The following is a 20978-nucleotide window of genomic DNA, read 5'->3' as shown; positions in this document are numbered from 1 at the left end:
GGCCCCTTCTTCAGATGCAAAGGTCAAAATTGGAGTACTCTGAAGGGTAATTCTCTCAAGCCCCTTAGCTCTAGCTATCTCATCTAGTATTTCCATGTACTTTTTGTTTTTAAAGTGCAAATTACATGAGAAGAACCCAATCAACGAAGAACCAATTAAATATGGTTTAAACCTTTACTCCGACTATTGGTGAAACATGCAATTTTGCCCTCATTCACAGTATTTACTGACACTGGACTGATGACCGTGCTCTGCTTGCTTGCAACGAAAGATAACCAGTGTACGAGTAAACCCAAGGACTGAATCCTAAAACAGTGAGGAGAATCCAAAAAGGTGCTCTGCAATACAGCTGAATTCTGATTGCTTCCGCCAAATGTAGATCCCAACCCTAAAGGTGACTGACATTCCTACCCATGCCTGCTGCCCGACATGCAGTCTGCTTGTTTCTGCTTATTCACTTGATTACAGCATCTGCAGATTCTTTTTCAAAACTGTACAACATCCTTTCTTTAATTTTATCCAATTAGTTTCACTGTTTAAATAAGCAAAACATCAGAAATTTATGGTAATACATCAAAATAAAGAGGCCTGACTGTGACAGTATGTCAGTGAGATGGAACAACAGTTTTTGCTGTCGGACTAATACTGGGCTACATTTTGGTGCTATATTAATGCAGATCACAGATCATCTCACAGAACAACATGATCACATCAGAGAAGTGCTATATTTGGGAATTTTACGTGTTATTTTGTATTCAATATTATTTTTGTACGAGTTATGATTTAATTGTTTAATTATTATAATTATAAAATTGATGTCCTGAAAAGTTAGGTAATAATTATTGTTACATTTCTGTTTCACAATTGATATGTGATATGCACATGATATTATTTAGGTTATCATTTTACTAAACCTTGTGTAAAGGGTTTTTGTTAAACTCAATAAAAATATTTTAAAAGAAAGTCGTCAAAGCCAATCATTTAAACCCATGCCACTCAATTACACCCAAATTAACCTACATCCCTGCATATTTTGGAGGGTGGGAGGAAACTGGAATAATGCCGCATTAACCGCTACACCACCTGTGCTGCTCATGAAGTAACTGCAATGTGTCTCCAACCAGAGATGGCTTGTGTCCTGCTGCGAAACTAAGAAGGCTGTTGACCTCAATCTGCAGCTGTTGGAGGTTCAGTTTCAGAAACTGTTAATTTCATAGCTAAAACAGTTTTCCTCTCCAAGAACCTCAAAACTTTTCAGTAACCTCAAGGTCCTGGAAACAAAATTTGTTACCAGTACTTGATCGACTCCTTTTTGATCCTTTCAATCTTCGTGGAGTTGACACTATGGATCATAGCTTTGGCACGTCAGGGAAGTTGAGAGAGATCCAATAGCAATGATTAAAATCTGTTAAGAGCTGACATTACCTTGACTTGGAGTCAAGAATGGGCGATTGATTACTGCACTCAGCAAGTTTCATGCAGCAATTAATTTTGTGCCCACCCTATAAATTATAGAAAATGACTATGGCTTTATAGATCTCTGTCAGTAAGTGATTTACATATTGTAAATCTAGAAGCAGCAACTGTGTCCTGATGATTACTGTGGTCATCCTGTGCAGCAGCCAAACAGATTGATAAACAGGCAAGACAGATTAGCAGATTATAAGAATGATATGCTTTATTGATTGCTTTGAACTTTCAAAACAAAGCTATTTGCAGCTCCTCATCTCTCTTTGAGCTAGACATCTCGACTTGCCCAAGAAGGTTATGCAGCCAAGCTGCCCATAACTCAGCTTCTGGAAATGAGAACACGCCAAAAGGTTCTTCTGCCAAATTCAAGGGTTGAAATCTCCTTGTGGTAAATATCATGCACTGCAACTGAGCTTAGCATTTCCTTTTGCTTAATAATAACCCAATTGTAAAAAAAATAATAAAATTCACGACAAGGTGGCCTGGTGATGTGAAATAAAAGCAGAATGTTTAAGGAGACCACTCCCCAGGTCTTTCACTTTCCACATGCTGTCAAACCTGGTGAGAATCTCCAGCAATTTCTGTCCATATTTCAGATGTTCAGCATCTACAGCACTTCTCTCCCCCATGTCTCCCTTGTGATTCTGAGGATGTTTTGCACTCCACAAGCTTGATACAAAGGGCTTTATTGCTGCTTCACCCATCTGACCATCACCCTCCCTGTGCCTTCATTGCAACAACTTTGTACACAGCAACCAAAGTAAACTCCTTTTATGTACCTGCAGCCGAGGGTTGATCGTAAAACTGCCAGATGTGGGATTCATGCAGGACACATACTGAACGTTATGAATCTCTTTGAGTGTAAGCTTAGTTCGGTCATACCTGGCAAAAGATTAAAATGATTGGTGACTGGTTGTTTAGGTTGATAACCAGATGGCGATCAAAGTAATGCAGAGACACAGTTAAAGCACACTTTGAGCAACTTTCACCACCTCATTTGAAATATTAGCTCCACTTTCAGTCACTGCAAATGCAGCCTGACCCGACTGAGGATTTCAGCATTTTTTTTTTGTTTGTATTAAAAAAATCCCAGAATTTGGCTTCTGCTCCTGTTACAGATGGTTTAATAAAGCTTAAATGCAGGGTACATCATTCTAACACTGCTGCACCCACGGCATTTCTTTGCCTAAAGTCAGTTTGTTCCAAAATCCACAATATAAAATACGTTGTGAAAGTTTCCAGTAAAACAGGAAGGTATACTTTTTATTGGGATAAAAATTAATCTTTTGGAAAGAATTCAAGCTTGCGCTTTGTGGCATCCCCCACTCCAAATTGCTGCATCCTTCAGGTGCCTGACATGATCGCCCAAGCCGAACAGCATCTCCAACCGTCACTATCTCTGACGCTCTGAATTGTATTTGTTGCCTCCCCCGTTTTCCTTCGGTAAAGGCTCCATCCTTGAGCTGAGACCAGTCGATGCTGAGTTCATGATTGCACAAGGGAAAAATACTGAAGTGGTTTCCTGCTCCCTTCTTCAGTTGCAGCGTCCTTACTGGACGGGTAATCCTGGCCATTGATCAGCAGATTAATTTGCCCAACGTTTTTAGCCTTACAACCATAAATTCTAATTTGTAAAATCTGCTTGTAAAAACCATCCACATCTGCAATCCATGGCTTCACGTGACCCTAATTGGGAGGCTAAACAGATATGACACCTTGCCCAAGGGTGACCTGTAGGCTATCGGATGGAAGGAGCGCCTTACACCTCCTTTCGCTGAGCAATTGCACAGCACCGACACTGGAAAAATTAACTGTTGCACAAACAATTATATTTTGGGATGTGTGGTGAAACTTGCTGGGCTGTAAAATATACCAGGAGGTATAAGTGAAATGATATTTTGGAATTATTTTAAAATAGTGAATGAGGAGAACTTAAGAGAAAACAGAGAGACCCTGCGATACAAGGAGAAGATAGAGGACCCTCTGGTACAAAGACAAGAAAGAACTCTGCACAGAGAGGATTGGACTTGGGGAACTGGAGCTGTGAGAGAGCTCTACTGGCTGGGTCACTGTGCCACTGTTCACCCTACTCATGTCAAATCTAGTATCTTGTTCAAGAGATGGCATTCTTGAAATGTCCTCAGATTCCTCGGTATTGCATTCAAACTTCAATCTGAATTGTGTGCTCAAATTACAAAATCTGGCTTGAACCCAGAAGCAACAATTCTCTCAAATATCAAGCAAGTTTTCAGACAATAAAGTCACGACAAAGAGACTTCACAAGATTTTTTTAAAAAACCATTAAAATGCTCTGATGAACAATTCCTGGTAATCATCACCTTAATTTAAAAAAAGTCTTTGACAATATTTTCTATCGGATGTAAAATGAACACAGGTGAGACAAATTGGCAGCTGAAATGGTTTTTGGCAAAACATTGAGCAAAGTTTACAAAATTCCATTAATTCACACAAACACACTTCTGCTCTCACCCCTAAAACAAATCCATGCTCCACTCATCCAGTACTTCAATTTTCATGCTTTACAAAAAACAAGCTGGATTAAGTAGCTTTGCACCACCTACCAGTGACAGTAGTCTAAATGTTGCCTGATAAGTGTGTGTGGCTGAACAGTGCCATAAGTGTCAACTTCAGGCATGTTCATGTCATCGATAAAATAGACCAGCCGCTTGGTGCCTGGTGGCCCATAGTTCCTGCCAGCCTTCTTCTCAAGAGGTTTTTCCAGTATGGCTGCAAAATATAAAAAAAAGCTAATGTTACACTGAAAAAAGTATGAAATTTGAAATCAGGTGAACATAGGTGCAGCCACACAGCTGAATAATCAATAAATCTCTCTGCATTTATGGTGATCAGGTGACTTTGAAAGCAAGCCTGAGAATGGAGAGCAGGACTATCTGACCCTTGCTCTCACACACTTCACTTCAGTTTCTTTGTTCAATTTTTGGATCCTATGTGGATCTGTTCCATTTTGCCTATCGCAGCAACAGGTCCATCTCACTGGCTCTACACACCTGGACAGCAAAGACACGTACATCAGGATGCTCTTAGTACATTTTGGTATTCGACACCATCATCCCCTCAAAACTGATCAGCAAACTAGTCTTCAAGAGATGGCATTCTTGAAATGTCCTCAGATTTCTCGGTATTGCATTCAAACTAGTCTTCATTACTACAATTGAATTCTGGATTTCCTCACCTCCAGACTATAATCAGTGAGAACCGGTAAGAATACCTCACTCTTAGCCCCCTGTTCTACTCACTTTACACCTTTGATTGTATGGCTTAGTTTGACAACAGCACCATCTTCAAATTTGCTGGCAATACCATGGTAGTGGGTGTATAAAAAGGGGTGATAAGTCAGCATACAGGATGGAGATTGAAAACTTTGCTGAATGATGTACTTACACTCAATATCACCAACCAAGGAGCTGATTGTTGACTTCAGGAAGGGAAAACCAGAGGCATACAATCCAGAGATCATTGGATCAGAGGGCGAGAGGGTGAGCAAATTTAAATTCCTGGGAGTCACCATCTCAGAGGACTCTTCCAGGACACAACACACTAATGGCGTCGTGAAGAAAATATATCAGGGCCTCCAATTTCTCAAGAGTTTGCAGAGGTTTTGTATGACGTCAAAAACCTTGGCAAATGCCTACAGGTGTCTAGTGGAAAGTGTGCTGACCGGCTCATCACAACCTGGCTAGGAGGCACCAAAAGCTCTGTAAACGGTAGTCCACAGCCCAGTAGCTCATAGGCAAAGCTCTCCCCACCGTCGGGAAAATCTTCATGGACCACTGCCGACAGAGAGCAGCAGCAACCATCACGCAGCCACACCAACAAGTACATGCTCTGTTCTCACAGCTGCCATCAGGGAAGAGGTATAGGTGCCACAGGACTTGTGCCACCAGGTTCAGGAACAGTTGTTACCCCTCCACCATCAGACTCCTCAAGAACGAACTCAATTAGGAACTGATTTAAGGATTCTTATTTTGCATATTATTTATTGCTGAATATTTATCTTTTTCTGTTAACCTTTCTTTATTTGGCATTCATATATTTTCTTGCGTTGCTGATAAGTGGAAATTTTGCCTCGCCTGCAGGTAAATTAATCTCAGGGTTGTACGCAATGTCATGTATGTAGTTTGACAACAAATCTGAGCTTTGATTTGGTGAACTTGATCCAATTGCTTTCCTGTCCATTAAAACAAAAGGTAAGCCAATGAAATGATATATTCAGTCGCTTGTTCTGTTTCCCACAGGTTCCTTCATGATTACAGTGAAGTTTCTGACCATTGATTTTTAATACAGAATAATTTCAATCGTAGGGCTCCTTATTTTGTTTCCAAGAAACCAGAATCAAACTCTGAAGCCTTCTTTCAAAAGTAAATGTTCTGAGGTGCCAAGTAATGCTTAGTATTTTCCACTGGTCAGCTATTGTTTCCATCACTGCCTTTGAAGCAAACGAAGAACTCAGGGCAGCCCCTTTGCTGCAGGAAAGAGAAATAAACATCTATACAAATCTGTTTTACTATTTGCACTGTGCAGTGAATTCATAAATAGCTTCTATTTGACAACATGTTCCTTGTCACTGCCCAAGACACCCGAGTGATTTCCCTGCCAAAATGTTCGATTCGATTATCAAGCATGTTATGTGAATTGTAGCAGCCATCAAAAGTATTCTTTCCTTTCTTACAGTTGCCAACTTATGTTGATGCTGGTTGATCTCCGAAATCTCACTTTAGTCATTTATTCACACACAGGCTTGGATGACTTGTCAGCAGCTCCTAAACCATAATAGGCATCACAGTGTGTTCCGACCCATCATTAGCTGAGGATCAATGAGGGTCACTCGACTGTGAGCAGGAACTGCATCTGATCTTTCCTTTCACTGTGAAAGAGAAGGTTGGTGGATAACAGGGGGGGGGGGGGGGGCAACTGGGATTAATTCTCATGTCACAACCCAATTAACATGTGAACTCTTTAAAAAAAAAATGTCTTCCCAAATATAGCATTCAGGTAACAACTGGGAGTTCAGAAGGTCCCATACATTTCAACAGAACTAATGATATGTTGAGTGAAATAAAAATAACTCAACAACATACAGTGTGAGCAAAAAAATTAACTGCTGGGAGAACTTGGCAGGCTTGTGATGAAGGGTTTTGACCAGAAATGTTGACAATTCTTTTTCTCCCACTCATGGCGCTCAGCCTCCAGCAGATTGATTTTGTTCCAGTCTCCAGCGTCTACAGCCCAGTGTATCCATAGAGAGTATAATATTACATTTTCATAACACTGAAAATTACTTTTGAAGGGTCCCAACCATCACTTATGGTGTTATTATACACAACAGAGTGCAACGTACTTTTAAAATGTTTTTTTTTTGTTCTTGGCTATAATTGTATTATATCTCAGTGCTTTAAGTGTTGACACCACAACAAGTACCAAAAGCGAGGACTTTCAAATTTCACCTTAGTTCTTTAATATCTTAATTTTTATTTCCTATTGATTCGTTCATTGTTTCTGTGCATTTTCAGCCATTGGGTGTTCATCCTTTCTGCATACAGGTCAGAATTGCTTCAGTGTTTTAGTTTTCAGATGGGCTCCTCATAATGATTTTCAGATCACTCGTTTTTCTTTATTTTGAAATAAAACTACACTGAAATGATCAAGGAAAGGTTGTCTGTAAAGAAATCTGTAGGGAAAATGTGTAAAAGTCCAAAATTAACCTGGACTGAAAGAACATCTAACATTCATCTCTATGGATGGACATCTGACTGACAAGCATCTCTGCAATCCTCTGCTTGGTTCAATTATCAGAGACTTACATTAATCCTGAGGTGTTTTTTTTTTGTAATTCAGACATCTCATCATACAAATACATGATCAATCAGCTGAATTTTCATCTCCATTTGTTAGCTCTGTATGGAATCCCTTTCTTTTCTGCACAGCCAAGTGGTGTTTCCTTCCACAGCTGGCTCTTTTTGTTTGCATTGAACTGGTGAGCACTGGACATAGAAATGAAGACCTGTTTTCCCCAAAGAGAGAGAAGGAAGCTGTTGTCATCTTCGTCTTATCTATCCCTCGAAGTTGCGGGTGGTGGTCTTCGTTCCATTGATCCCACAGAGTGAAGACTCCTGTGCATGTATTTGTTTAACATTTACTTAATACTGCACTCCAAGAAGCACACAATACTTCAAAATCAACCAACTAGTTGTTGGATTTGTTGCAGCTTTCAACCACCTTCACAGCCACTGAGTTCAAAGTAACTTCATCCGCCTGTTCCCCTTTGAGGTCTTGGTTGGATTGTTCTTTGTCAGGGATCTCACCCTTGAATTTAGCTCCATGGATGACCCTACCAGGAGCATAGCTCCAGACAGCATCACTCTTGGGATCTCAGGACCACACAAGTTCCTCCACCCCGACAAGGTGACAATCCATGAAGGAAGTTATACTGATACAAGCTTGACCATGAAGAACCAAGATGGACATAACTGAAATCAAGCTCAACACACATCATTGTTTTCAGTCACAGGGGAAAGGGAAAGTATTCAAAATGTGTGTTCCTATCACCAACACTGTGGTATAGAACTCAATGCTTCAGGAAAAAAAAACAAATTTCTGCTTTATGTAGTAACCACTAACTTTTATTCTATCTTACCCTGGATTGGTAAACAAATACTTTGCTGTTATTACATTTCTTCCCTGCCTCAGTCTCTCTCTTGCACAGTACAAAGCAGGATGACTGTAAGACAATACATCAGCTCGAATCTGCCTGTTGTCAGAACATTATGACTTAATTAATGGGTTGCAGGGAAAGTCAGTAAACAGGATATTCTCATCCACAGGAGGAAGTCATTTTCTGATTGAAGGCCTCAATGGCTCTGTACAACTTTGTAATTGTGTAACTGCAAGCAACAGATCTCAGGTATTTATTTATATACATTGTAGCTGTAAATGTTTCTGGGATATTCTTGGCAGAGCAATGCAGACTTTTGGACATAAAACAGGTTGAGGCAAAATCATGGCATCACCCATGCGCCATAATTTCCTCTGAATCTTGTGGCTTCGTAAGGTGGGCCTGAAGCAAGGCACGAGATCAGGAGAATCTATAATCGGTGCTTCCCAGTAGTTCCCAAATGATGTTAACTCAGCGCATGCTCTTGCGGTGGGACTGCTCTGGAATTAAACATCATTTGGCTGTACAAAAAATGAATTCACTGAATTTTTTGTTCTAAGGTACTTCAACTTTGGAATAAGGATCAAGAAAGAAAAAGGATCCATGTGTAAGAAAACAGGTCTTCAGTTTATCTCAGGTGAAACCTTTTTTTTAATGTGTAAAAGGATTATATGTTAATGTATTGAACTTGCATGGTCTTTATGGTGGACTTCATTCCCTGAAGTGCATTTGAAATCCAATGTTCTTGATTAAATTAATTCACTTGTGGTTTTGGGAAATAATTGATTCAGCATTCAAGGGGCATAAAAAAAAATGCTCTTTCCAGTTTCTTACTTTTATTCTATCCTACCCTGGATTTGTAAACAAATATTGTGCTGTTATTACACAGAGAGTACATTCCCTGGATTTAGGGTCATCAGGTATGTTCTGTCAAAGAAGGGCACATTGGTTTTAAATGGTTATCAAACTGCCGTTCAGCCAGTTTAAAATTGAACAATTCCCGCAGAAATACCAAGTGAATGATTCACCACTTAATGAGGTTCAGTGATAAGTTACTAACTGCAAAGAGCATTTTTTTTTAATCCACTGAATGCTGAATCAATTATTTTCCAAAATCACAAGTGAATTATTTTAATAAAGAGCAGTGGATTTCAGATGCATTTCAGGGAATGAATTTAGTCCACACCATAAAACGATGCAAATTCAGTACATTAGCATGTATTCCTTTTACACATTATGACAGATTGTTATATTTTATATTGTATGTAGATATGTTTTAAAGGAGATGAATTGTGGCAGGCTTTTTTTTCGTGTAGGTCACATACAAACACTTCAAAACACAGATCTCTTTTAAACTGCTGGAGCTCTGTTCAAGTCAGACAGTTCAGTCTCCAAGTGCCTTTGCACAAACTTTGAAGAATCCCTATAAGGACTTCACAAGTAGTTGTTAATTGGACATGCTGTGGTGTAATGGATTATTGTTTTGGAAAGCAACAGATGAACGGGAGCCATAGTCTGTCTGAGTGCAGTTGGCTGTTCTAAGAGGGTCATGTGGTTTTCTCAGAGAGAGAGAGAGAGAATTCAGTTCTACAGTTCAGCTGGTGCGAATGGAACATGACAAGCTTGTGGAAAAAAACCCATTTTGAAGACAGGTTGTGAGTTTCTTAGTTCAGCTGGGTCTAAACCCTTGTGGTCCATACAAGAGGACATGGCTAGCTGTATAATGTTTCACTTGAAATAAAGAAAACAAAAAGGAACTCTGTGATGACCTAAAAGAAAGATGTTATCATCCCGAAAACCCTGATGGCAAGTTTCTTCGGCAAGACACTGAAGTGGCTGATCAGAAAGAATCAGTTGTGGGTGTCCAACAAGCAACAAATCTCTCTCTGAAAACCAACAAGAATCTTCCTGAGCAATAACCATTTACAATTCAAGTGCCAAAGCTTGGTGAAATTCATAAATGTTAAATTCTGTGCACAGTATAAGAATTGCCCGATATCGGTGAACTTGGAGGAGTGAGAAGTGAGATTGGACTGTGAACCAAAGAATTTTCCGAACTTGCATACACATTACACACATGTGCTTAGAATTAGAAGGTGGTTAAGTTAATTGTAGTAAGTTAAAGTCTGATCCGGTTTTTATGTTTAAAGATAATTAAAAGTAACTTTTGTTTAAGTAACCATTTGTCTTGGTGAATTTCTATTGCTGCTGGGTTTTGGAGTCCTCTGGGCTCATAATATTATACAAAAGGTTTCACCTGAGAGAGAAGCCGAAGACCTGTTTTCTTAACATGGACACTTTTATTGACTCAAGCTTGCTTAATCCTTCTTCAAAAGTGTAAAGTATGTTAGAATAAAAAAGAATCAGTGAACTCATTTTTTGTACAGCCAAATAATGTTTCATTTCAGAGCAGTCCCAAAGCAAGTGCGCGCACCGAGTTAACATGTATTAGGAAATGCTGGGAAGCACCTATTATAGACAGATTCTCCCGAAATCTCAATCCTTGCTTAAGGCCTGCCTTATGAAACCACAAGATTCAGAGGAAATTATGGTGCATAGATTATGTCATGCCTGCTGTTCTATCCAGAAATCTGCACTGCTCAGCCAAAAGTATCCCAGAAACATTATAAGCCACAATGCTGAGAATCTGTTGCTCACAGTCACACAATTCCAACGTTGCACAGAAAGAATGAAGCCCTTAATTCAAAAATTATCTCCATCTGTGGATAAGGATATCTTGCTTACTGACTTTCCCAGACTTTCCCTGCAACCCATCAAGTCATAAATGTTCTGACAACAGGTATATTTGAGCTGGTGCACTGTCTTACAGCCATCCTGACTTGTACTGTGCAACAGAGAGATTGAGGGAAGAAACTATGAGAAAACCTCACCATTAGTCTTTCAGATTTAAATTTCAGATTTATTGTCAGAGTACATACATGATATCACATTCAACCTTAAGGCTCTTTTTTTCGGTGGGTGAAGCAGAATTACCACTTAGTGGTAATGCAAAAAGAAACTGTACTCAACAAACACATGAAAATAAATAAAGAAATGTAAACAAACTAACTTCAATAGAGAGAAAAAAATAATTCATTGAAGTCCAAAAGTAAGAGTCCTTAAATAAGAGTCCCTGATCGAGTTTGGTGTTGAGGATTTTGATGGTGGAGGAGTAGCCACTATTCCTGAGAACAGAGCATGTGTTGAATAATGTGGATCCTTGAGAATTACTGCTACTTTCCACTAGCAGTGTTCCCTGAAAAGGATCTCAAGGATTCTGCCTGTGATGTCCTGACTTTATGCTCAGTGGTATTGGTGCTCCTTGTCATGCAGCCGGTCAGCAGAGTTTCCACTACATGCATCTAGAAGCTTCTTGAGGTTTCCAATGTCATACCAAACCACCACAAACTCCTGAGAAAGCAGAGGTGCTGCCGTGCTCTCTTCATGACGCCATTAGTGTGCTGGGTCCAAGAAAGATCCTCTGAGATAGTGGCTCCCAGGAACTTCAAAATCAGAATGACATTTTAGAACTGTTTTAACCCCACTTTGTTTACTCCATGATTTTAAATTATTGCAATCAAGCATCCACATCTAAAATCAAACAAGCGAACATCCCAACGTTGAGCACAATCAGGAAAATAAACAGTTAATAAATGTACATCAAAGACATTCTGGGCCTCCACAAGAAAGGGAACACTTAATCATATCATTCTTTTGCGCAGATCAAGTGCAGTGTCTCTGTGGACTGATTTGTGGTGGATCTCCACCGCCTCACCACTGATGGAAGGAATACAAGGGTCCTCAACAAGCAAGGGGCTGTCCAATGAGAACTTATCCGGCTGATGCTCTGATTTTTGGGCTGTTCTCAGCGACACACAGAGGGCTGGTGGAAAATCATCAGCCCGATGAAAGAATTCCTTTGGTCTGACTGCAACTTGATGGCCTTCCAGCACAGTGACACGTCCGTAGTGGAATGGGGAGGGAGGAATGCTCCCAAGTTTGGTGCAGCAAATGCCAAGGCATTGTGTGGAAGGACAACAACCTGGGGTCGTTCCACGATTGGAAACCTCAAGCATTGCCCTTGGGAGCTGCACGAGTGGAAAGGGTATGATGCACAAACAAAATGGTCCAACTTTACCGTGTAGAGAACAATAACGTTGAATGATGTGAAGACCATGTTCTTGTTTATATGCAAATATTTTTAGGATTAAAGTTCAGTTTTGAAATTTAAATTTATTCCATCTTTTCCCCCTCGTTAATTGAGAGGCGTTTGGCTGCAACTGATCTTTTGACAAAGATCACAAACTGGCAAGAATCTATACTGCAACAAAATAAAACCCAACAGCACAACTAATAGCTCAGCTATGGAGTGACCTATCTGAGATCTAAAATAAATGTCACATTTTATTTGTCATAATACTATCTATTATAATTTTGAGGTTATGGCATAAATGCAAACTATAAGGCCTCACCAAGCCGTACTGCTGTTAACACTTTGATACGACTCTCATCTGGCATAAATGAATCCATTTCCATCCTTCACCTGTTACATGGGTTCTTACTTAAATGCATCAGGGAAGTCACAACACACTCCCATCGACAGGCTTGCCTCTCATATTTTATTCACCACAGTCAGATTTCAATTGAAAAGTAAACATGAGATTCAGTACATGATACACAAGGCATGAATGACCTAACCAAGGTATACTGTCAAGATATTGGGAACTATCAATGGTGATATGTCTGTTAGTCAGTGATGATACTCCAAGGTCATGACGTCTCTGACTAGTTCCCACTGGTGTGCAAATCAAGAGGGTTGCATACTATGTGACCTGTGCTTTAATTACATCTTGCTGCAGTTCTTAGAGAATCTGAACGATGTCCTCAATACACATCTCAAACAACAACACAGAACAAAAATGACCCTGAGCATTCAAACTCGGGAAAGGTACTAGTTCTGAGCCAGGAAACACAAGCAGGTGTGTGAGGATTTCATCTTGAGATTGCAATAAGTGATTTTGTTGTGCAGTGATAGATAGTGTCCACGGCCCCTCCAGACCTATTTGCAGACATCAGCGGGCACTTCCTCTTACTTTCCACTGTCAGAATTTTGCACACCTTATTGTGTAAATATTTACAATTGAAGTATTGCCATTTCATTTCTTTTCTAGTTCAGATATTTAAAAAGCTTTTGCTCCATGTTCAGGTATTCAGTGATGGATTCTGTTCCATCTCCAAATACTCAATTACATTTCAAGGTTTTTTTAAAAACCAATTAAATGATTGGTCTCAAGACAGAGGATCATGGACTTCAGGACGACCAGAAATGATCGCCTTTCACTAGACATCAATAACTCTGTAGTGGAGAGAGTGGAGAGCACCAAGTTCCTTGGAGTTCATTTAACTAGCAACCTATCATGGGCAGTCAATATCTTCTCACATGTAATGAAGGTGAAACAGTGACTGTGCTTCCTGAGAAGACTGAAGCAGGCAAGGCCACCAGCCACCATTATGTCAACCTTCTACAGGAGCTTTAGCAAGAGCATCCTGCCCGGCTGCATCACAGTGTGGTACGGTTACTGCAGAGAAATGGATCAGAGTTGCAGAAAGGACAAATGGAGTCTCTCTCTCTCTCTCTCTCTCTCCCCCCCCTCCCACCTCCACACCACCCCCAATCAACATGATCTACCAAGATCATTGACCAAAGAGGGCGCGCAAAATCTTTGAGCATCCACCCCTCCCACCACACAGCTGCTCCCATCGGGGAAAAGATGCAGGAGGATCAGAGCCAGCACCACCAGGCTGAGAAACAGCTTCTGCCCACAGGCAGTGAGAATGCTGAACAACCAAAGGAACTGCCCACACTGACCTTCTGAAACTCTCATATTTATGAAACAATATTTATTTATACAAATAAATACTTGCTCTGCATATGTATAGCTTGAACGTGGTTATATCTGTCCTGTGCCCACAAGAACTGGTGAACGCTGTTTTATCAGGTTATACATGTGTAATCAGATGACAATAAACTTGACCTTGGCAATGCCAAGGTAGTCTCTAATGTTTGAGTTGCAAACCACACATCCGTTCAATATCCCATTCCCAGAATAGAAGACATCATCTCACCTTGCAGCATCGCAGATGTAGTGTAGTAGTTAAATGGCACATTCTTCACCATGTGCTGGTCAGCATCCAGTGACCCTAATTTCTCACCCACCAGCACAGATTTACCTGTCCCAGCATTCCCAACAAGCATGACAGGCCTGCGCCTTTCCAGAAGCCTGTCCATGAAGTAGCGGATGCGAATAGTTTCTATGGTCTGCACCAGACAAGCCTGGGGGGAAAAAAAATTACGTCTTCATCAAAAGTAGCCAAGTATAATTTTTTTTTGTCAGGATGGATTTTCATGCCTGCAGAATAAAATTTCCAATTTTAAAGTGGTAAAATTGATCCTGTATTCATGTTGAAGACCATCTATTTCTATTCCGGGATGCGAGGAGGTGGCGAAGGCGCTGAAGGGTTCCTGACCACGTCGGAGGTTTGGATCTGGAGCACAGGTTGCCAATGGTTTGGACTGGACTCTGTGTGACTGCAGAAGCTGCAGAAATGCTGGAGGTGAATCTACAAACACTCAGTGACTCTGGGGGGGGGGGGGGAGACTCTATTTGCTTCTCTTGCTCTGACTGCAAGAAGCACTTCAAGGAATTTCTGCCAATGGCGAATCTGTCTGCTGTACAGCAGGTAAAAGCAATTTTATGTAATATGATGCGGTTTTTATTACAATGGCAGTACATTGAATCTTGAATTCTGGAAGCACAACACTAGTTCACACTAGGAAGAGGCAGAAGATCATGGACCATAAGATGGTATTCTGTTTACAAGTCAGGAGGTTGGACATCATAACCTTATGGATCTAATCATATTACTGAGTGGGGTGGAGTAGAGTTCATTGCTGTGGAGGCTTCATGGACACGAGACGATTTGGGCAGATGAAGTGGTAGTCAGGAGTTTCAAAATCTGGATCGGGGCTGATGTGAAATTGGCGCCAGTGGGAGAACTGTTGCAGAGCATGTGTTTTTACTACTAGACCATCAAACCTCATGCTTACATAGGTACTGCCCAGGCACTACTTCTTAAGATTTCATTACCTGCACATGTGTCCTGCATCTAAGGATCATGTTCCCAACAATGAATTCTGTGGAAGTGATAGCTCGACCTTATGCAAGATATTGAAAGCCAATGTGTGTTTACAGTTACCTCCATCAGCAACATCGAGAACCCAGAAAGAAAATCACAAACTTTCCAATCACCATAAAATATCATCCACATTAACGAAAATGAAATTCTGCTACAACGCTTGCACAGATCTCTGGATCCTTGACTCCAACAACTTGACTATCCACGTAAATAATGCTGTTGAATTTACGGATGAGTGACGAAGACTGAGCATTTGTTGTAGCCTGCATGGATTTTGTCAAGGCAACTGGCAAAAAAACTGGAAGGTTGATGAGGAAATAAAAAGCCAACGGCAACCATAGAAGAATAGGAATTTGGACTTCGAATTGGATCAATGGAGAAAGCAAATAATTATGGCTAACGTGCGTTTTAGTGGCCTGATGAGGGTGGGGTTCGATAGAGCAGCAGAACTTGGGCGGCATAGTTAGTGCAACGTTATTACAGCACCAGCGATCCGGGTTCGAATCTGGTGCTGTCTGTAAGCGTTTCTACTTTCTCCTCATGTCTGCATGGGTTTTCTCCGAGTGCTCCAGCTTCCTCCCACCCTTCAAAAAAAAGTACAGGGTTTGTGGGTTATTTGGTGTATTTGGGTGGCATGGGCCTGTGGGCCAGAAGGGCCTGTTAAGGTGTTGTATGTCCACATTTAAAATTTTAAAGGAGCTGAGAGATATTGGAGTAAACATTCAAAGATTATTGAAGACATTAAAAGGGGGTTGAAAAGGCACATAGGACGAGTGCCTTCAGTCAGCACAGAGGACGAGTGCCTTCAGTCAGCACAGAGGACGAGTGCCTTCAGTCAGCACAGAGGACGAGTGCCTTCAGTCAGCATAGGCATAGATTATAAATGACGGGAGTCTGTGTGAGAACTAGACAAGAGTACTCTATGAAATTCTGGTCTCCACTTAACACAATGCATGAGGTGATACCAGTGAGGGCGCACATAATATTTACTGGGGAGCTGGAACAAGAGACTTCAAAGAAACTGCAGAAGCTCAGGTTTTTTTCCCGAGGGAACAAAAGACAGAAGTGAGATTTATACGATGCATTCAAATTATCAGAGAATTAGGAGGATGAGAGGGAAGAATTTTTCTAGCCAGAGTTGGTGATTTTAAATAAAAGCATTGATTTAAATTGATCGGTAGAAAGATTAGAGAGGATTGAGGAAATTTGTTTTCATCCAGACTGGAACCTGATGTTTTAAAGGTGAGGGATAAAGAAGCCCTCATCAGTAGTAAAAAATTCTCTGAAGAGGCACTTGCATATGTGTATAAACAAAGAGCTTTGAAGTGGAATTGATTAATACAGCTCATACATTGCTGGTTACATGCATTGGTCTCTGGAAATTTCTATGATTTTATAATTATCAAGATTCCTATCAACATGCACGTCAGAACAAACTGCAATTTAATTTCCATTTACGAAGTAGCATGCAAGTGAAAATACAATGCAAGTAGAACAAGACATACTTTCCATATTAAGATGCAACTCATCTACATTTGGTTAGTTACCTGCAGAGGGATGTCAGGGTCAAGATCAAATTTGGGAATAAGTTTCGACCAGGGCTCGAACTTCTTTGTCTCCGTATCGATATAGTAATCGAAAATTGTACCTTGTGAGGGGAATTTGATGGCCTTGAACTCTGATGTCCACCACTTACTGAACTCCACTCTGTAGTCAATAAGCTGAGAGAGAACAGAAATGGCATTGAGCAAAGTTTCCATTTGACTATTAATGAACAGGATCATTGGGTTCACTGTGTTTTAAAGGTGCAACAGGAATCCTTTATGCTTATTCTTGTTCCAATTCCCCAAAAATCTTTCTATCTATCAATTTAAATTGTCCAAGCATTTTCAGCCTGTTCAGAAAAGTGCGAGGATTTTGACTACCTCATGCACAAAGAGTGCTTCCTAATTTCATTCTTGAAATGAATTATTGTAATTTAATGTTGTTCCACCCGTCTGAGATAAAGCAGACCACCCACAGAAACCCCTTTCCAAATTTTCTAGTTCTCCTCTCCCTTCCCCCCCTTATCTGTCCAGCTATCCCTCCTCCCCCTCATTGCTGCTGCCCCATCCCTCCTCTGCCACACACACTCCCCCCACCTTTTTCTTCAGACACCTGCTGGCATTTTTCATACTGATGAAGGGCTCAAGCCCAAAATGTCGGTGACGTATTTTTCCTTTTTACACATAAAGGACACTATTTGACCTTCTGAGCTTCTCCAGCATTTTGTGTTTTTATTTCAACCGCAGTGTCTACAGATTTTCGTGATTTACCTGTTGTGCAATCTACTAATCTTTTTTTTATTTCCACCTGTAGGTTTCTGCACATGCTCCTCCAATCTTTGCTCCTCCAATCTTCCAGTTTTCTCATTTAAAGTAAACACTATGGTTATTAATCTTGGATCCTTCACATTTCCTGACAATGAACATCCTTTGCCTTCATTATTGCCATCATTTAATCTGATTGTGCACTATTGGTTCTTGTTCGCTCAACTTGCCATGCACTCAAACTTACTGTCATCTGCAGACTTTGACGGTTACAAATCTCAATGTCGAAACATAAAGCAAGGTAGAAGCAGAGGACAAAATTCTTAGGGACCACCATATGCAACAGCCCCAATTTCTCAATGCATTTTATCTATAATTATTCTCCAGCTGCACCCATTTTCATAACTGCATGCTTTACAATACACTGGCAAGGCCACAGCATGGCATTCAATCACCTCAAACAGTAAAACAAAAATAGGGAGGAAAATAACCAAATAATGCAACTAAAATGTTCACCAAAAAGATTTTTTTAAACCAATATTTAATTTAATCCAAAGATGGTATCGTGACCTAAGTGGCCTGTTATTGCAAATAAAGGGCAAAGAGAATTTAGTCTAGTTTAAGTGTTGCTTTAGCCATTAAATGTCTCCAGCTTTATCAATATTTAATTATAGCTTAGACACACAAGACAAATAATTGGTGGTAGAGCAACTTTATAGTTATGACTGAATTTGCAGTGTTAAAATAGAAATTATAATGGGATTATTACATATGACCAGAGTTGACACCACCAATAACCACCTTAGAACAGCATTGTTTGGATACAAAAAAGATTCCTCTCAAGGCATGTTTGTTCATTATTGTGAGGCACGAACAATTTCTTCGTGCAAACACCTGACGTGTGGAAATTCAGCAGCACTCAAGGTTCACACCATATAACCGTATAACCATTTACGGAGCGGAAACAGGCCATGTCGGCCTTTCGAGTCCACACCAGTTCACTAGAACAGCTCTACGAGCTCAAACCTCCCGCTCACCGCCAATAACCCTCCAATCCCCTCACCTCCATGTACACATCCAACCTTCTCTTAAATGATAGAAGGGATCTGCAAACATGATTCTATTGGTTGTAACTCAGATTCCCCCCCCCTCCCAAGTTGCTTTGATGCACCTCCTGCTAGTGCCTATTGAACAGTATAGGAAGTTCTCAGGCTACCATGGATTCCGTTCCTGAGAATTCTCCATAAACATAAGAACCAATTTGATGGATGTCCTCAAAAACAAATATCAGAGATACACAGCAGCACTAAGATTTAGTCAGGAGTGATCTACTTTCTCCCATCTCGGCTTTAAATGAGTGCTACATGAAGGCGGCACATATCCAACACATGATCGACACCAGCAACACAAATCAACGCAGAAACAAGCTTATCATTTTCCACTCTGGGAAGTGTACGAAGATGCAAAAAAAAAAGCAACATCCAAATGTCAGCACCCATGCTGTCACATTATTACAGTTAAATGGCTGCCTGTAGAACACAGAAATTAATAGTAATTTTTTGCATACGATATCTACGAAACACCACCAACATTGGCGAAAGGATAACAGATTTCTTCTTCCAAACTTGGAATGTATATGGAGGTATAATTTTGGATGAAGTAGTCCTAAAATCTACCATGTATTTAAAGTAAAACCTTGGTATCCCACACCTTTATCCAACATCTGTAGTTGCCAGTTAATGAATTGTCTGGTTGCTTGAGATTGTATGATTGGTAAACTGACCAACTTTCATATTTTTCACCTATTTACATTCCACGGTGATTTTTTTTTGCCAGTTGCTTGAGGCTGCAAGTTGCCTGAATTCTGGATAACAGGGATTTTACTCTGCACAGTAGCAACTGCCACGAGAAAAAGCTCAATTATCTTGGAGCAAGTCCTTCACCTAAACTTTATTATTTTTGATCTCATGAGGAAGATTAGGAAATCATTTAAATTAAACCAATCAGATATTAAATACTGCAAGGCACAACACAAAAGCTGTTGTCAGGACTGCTCAACTGGCAATTGTTCAGCTTGCAGTAAGTGCCATCAGATTTCATAGACATTAACTGATAAAGTCCTCCAGGTTATCAGGACATGATACAGGGAAACAATATCCAATGGCTAAGGAATGTAGGATGGTATTATGTATGTTTCGCATGATAATTATAATTTTTTTATTAATAATATTTACATTTCAATTTATATTGATTAGATCTTAATATGTATATTTAATTTTTCTTTAATATTCTTTTTTTTTCTTTCTTTATGGCTCTCCTGAGGAGAGATGGCTGAAGGGGGGGGGGGGGGTTATAAAAGAAATCATGTTTATGGTTAATTGTTGCATATGTCATATATTATTTGTTTTTTGAATGAATAAATAAAGTTTAAAAAAAAGGAATGTATGATGGTGAGACATGTAGCAAGAGTGTGTAGAAATGAGAGTAGATTAATTGGTGACATAAGATATGAGTTAATGGTCTGGGCAGCTGGCAAAACAATACAACAAGCATAGGTGTCATGCATTGCTATTTAATGTGAAGGGGGTGGTACATACAACTGGTTAGAATGTGTAGATTGAGCTTGTTGGCAGAAACTTTAAAACTATTTCCACTTTTGGGCAGCCTAATGGTTAGCAGAAGGCTGCAACAGCACCAATGACCAGGGTAGAATTCAAATCCCACGCTGTCTGTAAGGAGTTTAGACATTCGCCCCATGGCTGAGTGGGTTTCCAATGGGTGCTCCAGCTTCCTCCCACTGTTCAAAAGAATATATCAGGGTGAAGATCAATTGGAATTAATTGGGCAGCGCGGGCTGAAAGGGCCTCCTACAGTGCTAAAACCCTGTCTAAATTTAACATTTAAATTTGAAATGTAAAAATTTAAATTTTCAAATAAGACACTATATAAAACACAGAATAAAGCAGTGTTGAAAGCAAAATAAATCAATAGATTTCTCTTCAGAGAACACTTATTTTATTCACTTCAGGCCACATAGGCAAAAATGTGTTATTTTCTGCCTGTTATTAGCAAGTTGCCATCACCAGAAGCAGGTAATATTGCATCAACAACACACAAGATAAATTAACAAGTGAGAAAGATTTCCTGAACTCTTTTATTACTTCACTGTATTACAATCTCCCATTTTAGTAAAATGAGATTTCCACTGAGAGGGATAGTATGGACAGGAGGGACTGAATGGTCACTGTTAACATTTAACACTTCTCACAAGCACCACGCAATACATTTAGAAAGACATTGTGATTTTG

The 20978-nt window shown here is 40.0% G+C and overlaps 1 protein-coding gene across 6 annotated transcripts in view; it reads right to left on the bottom strand.

Annotated features, from left to right (window-relative positions):
* The window catches only part of dnah9 (dynein, axonemal, heavy chain 9), a 380785-nt gene that overhangs the window by 245534 nt on the left and 114273 nt on the right, over nt 1-20978 (bottom strand). For all 6 annotated transcript variants that reach the window (XR_011354703.1, XR_011354704.1, XM_069929513.1 and 3 more), the window contains exons 29-32: nt 16909-17082; nt 14291-14498; nt 4053-4218; nt 2250-2352 (exon numbers count right to left, since the gene is read on the bottom strand). Coding sequence is in view for 4 of the 6 variants with exons in the window: in XM_069929513.1 (XP_069785614.1) it covers nt 2250-2352; nt 4053-4218; nt 14291-14498; nt 16909-17082 (651 nt within the window). In the remaining 2 variants the exon portion in view is untranslated. The remainder of the gene's footprint in view (nt 1-2249; nt 2353-4052; nt 4219-14290; nt 14499-16908; nt 17083-20978) is intronic.

This window comes from Narcine bancroftii, chromosome 3 (genome assembly GCF_036971445.1).
Source record: "Narcine bancroftii isolate sNarBan1 chromosome 3, sNarBan1.hap1, whole genome shotgun sequence".
NCBI lineage: Eukaryota > Metazoa > Chordata > Chondrichthyes > Torpediniformes > Narcinidae > Narcine > Narcine bancroftii.
This window is presented reverse-complemented; position numbering and strand designations above follow the sequence as displayed.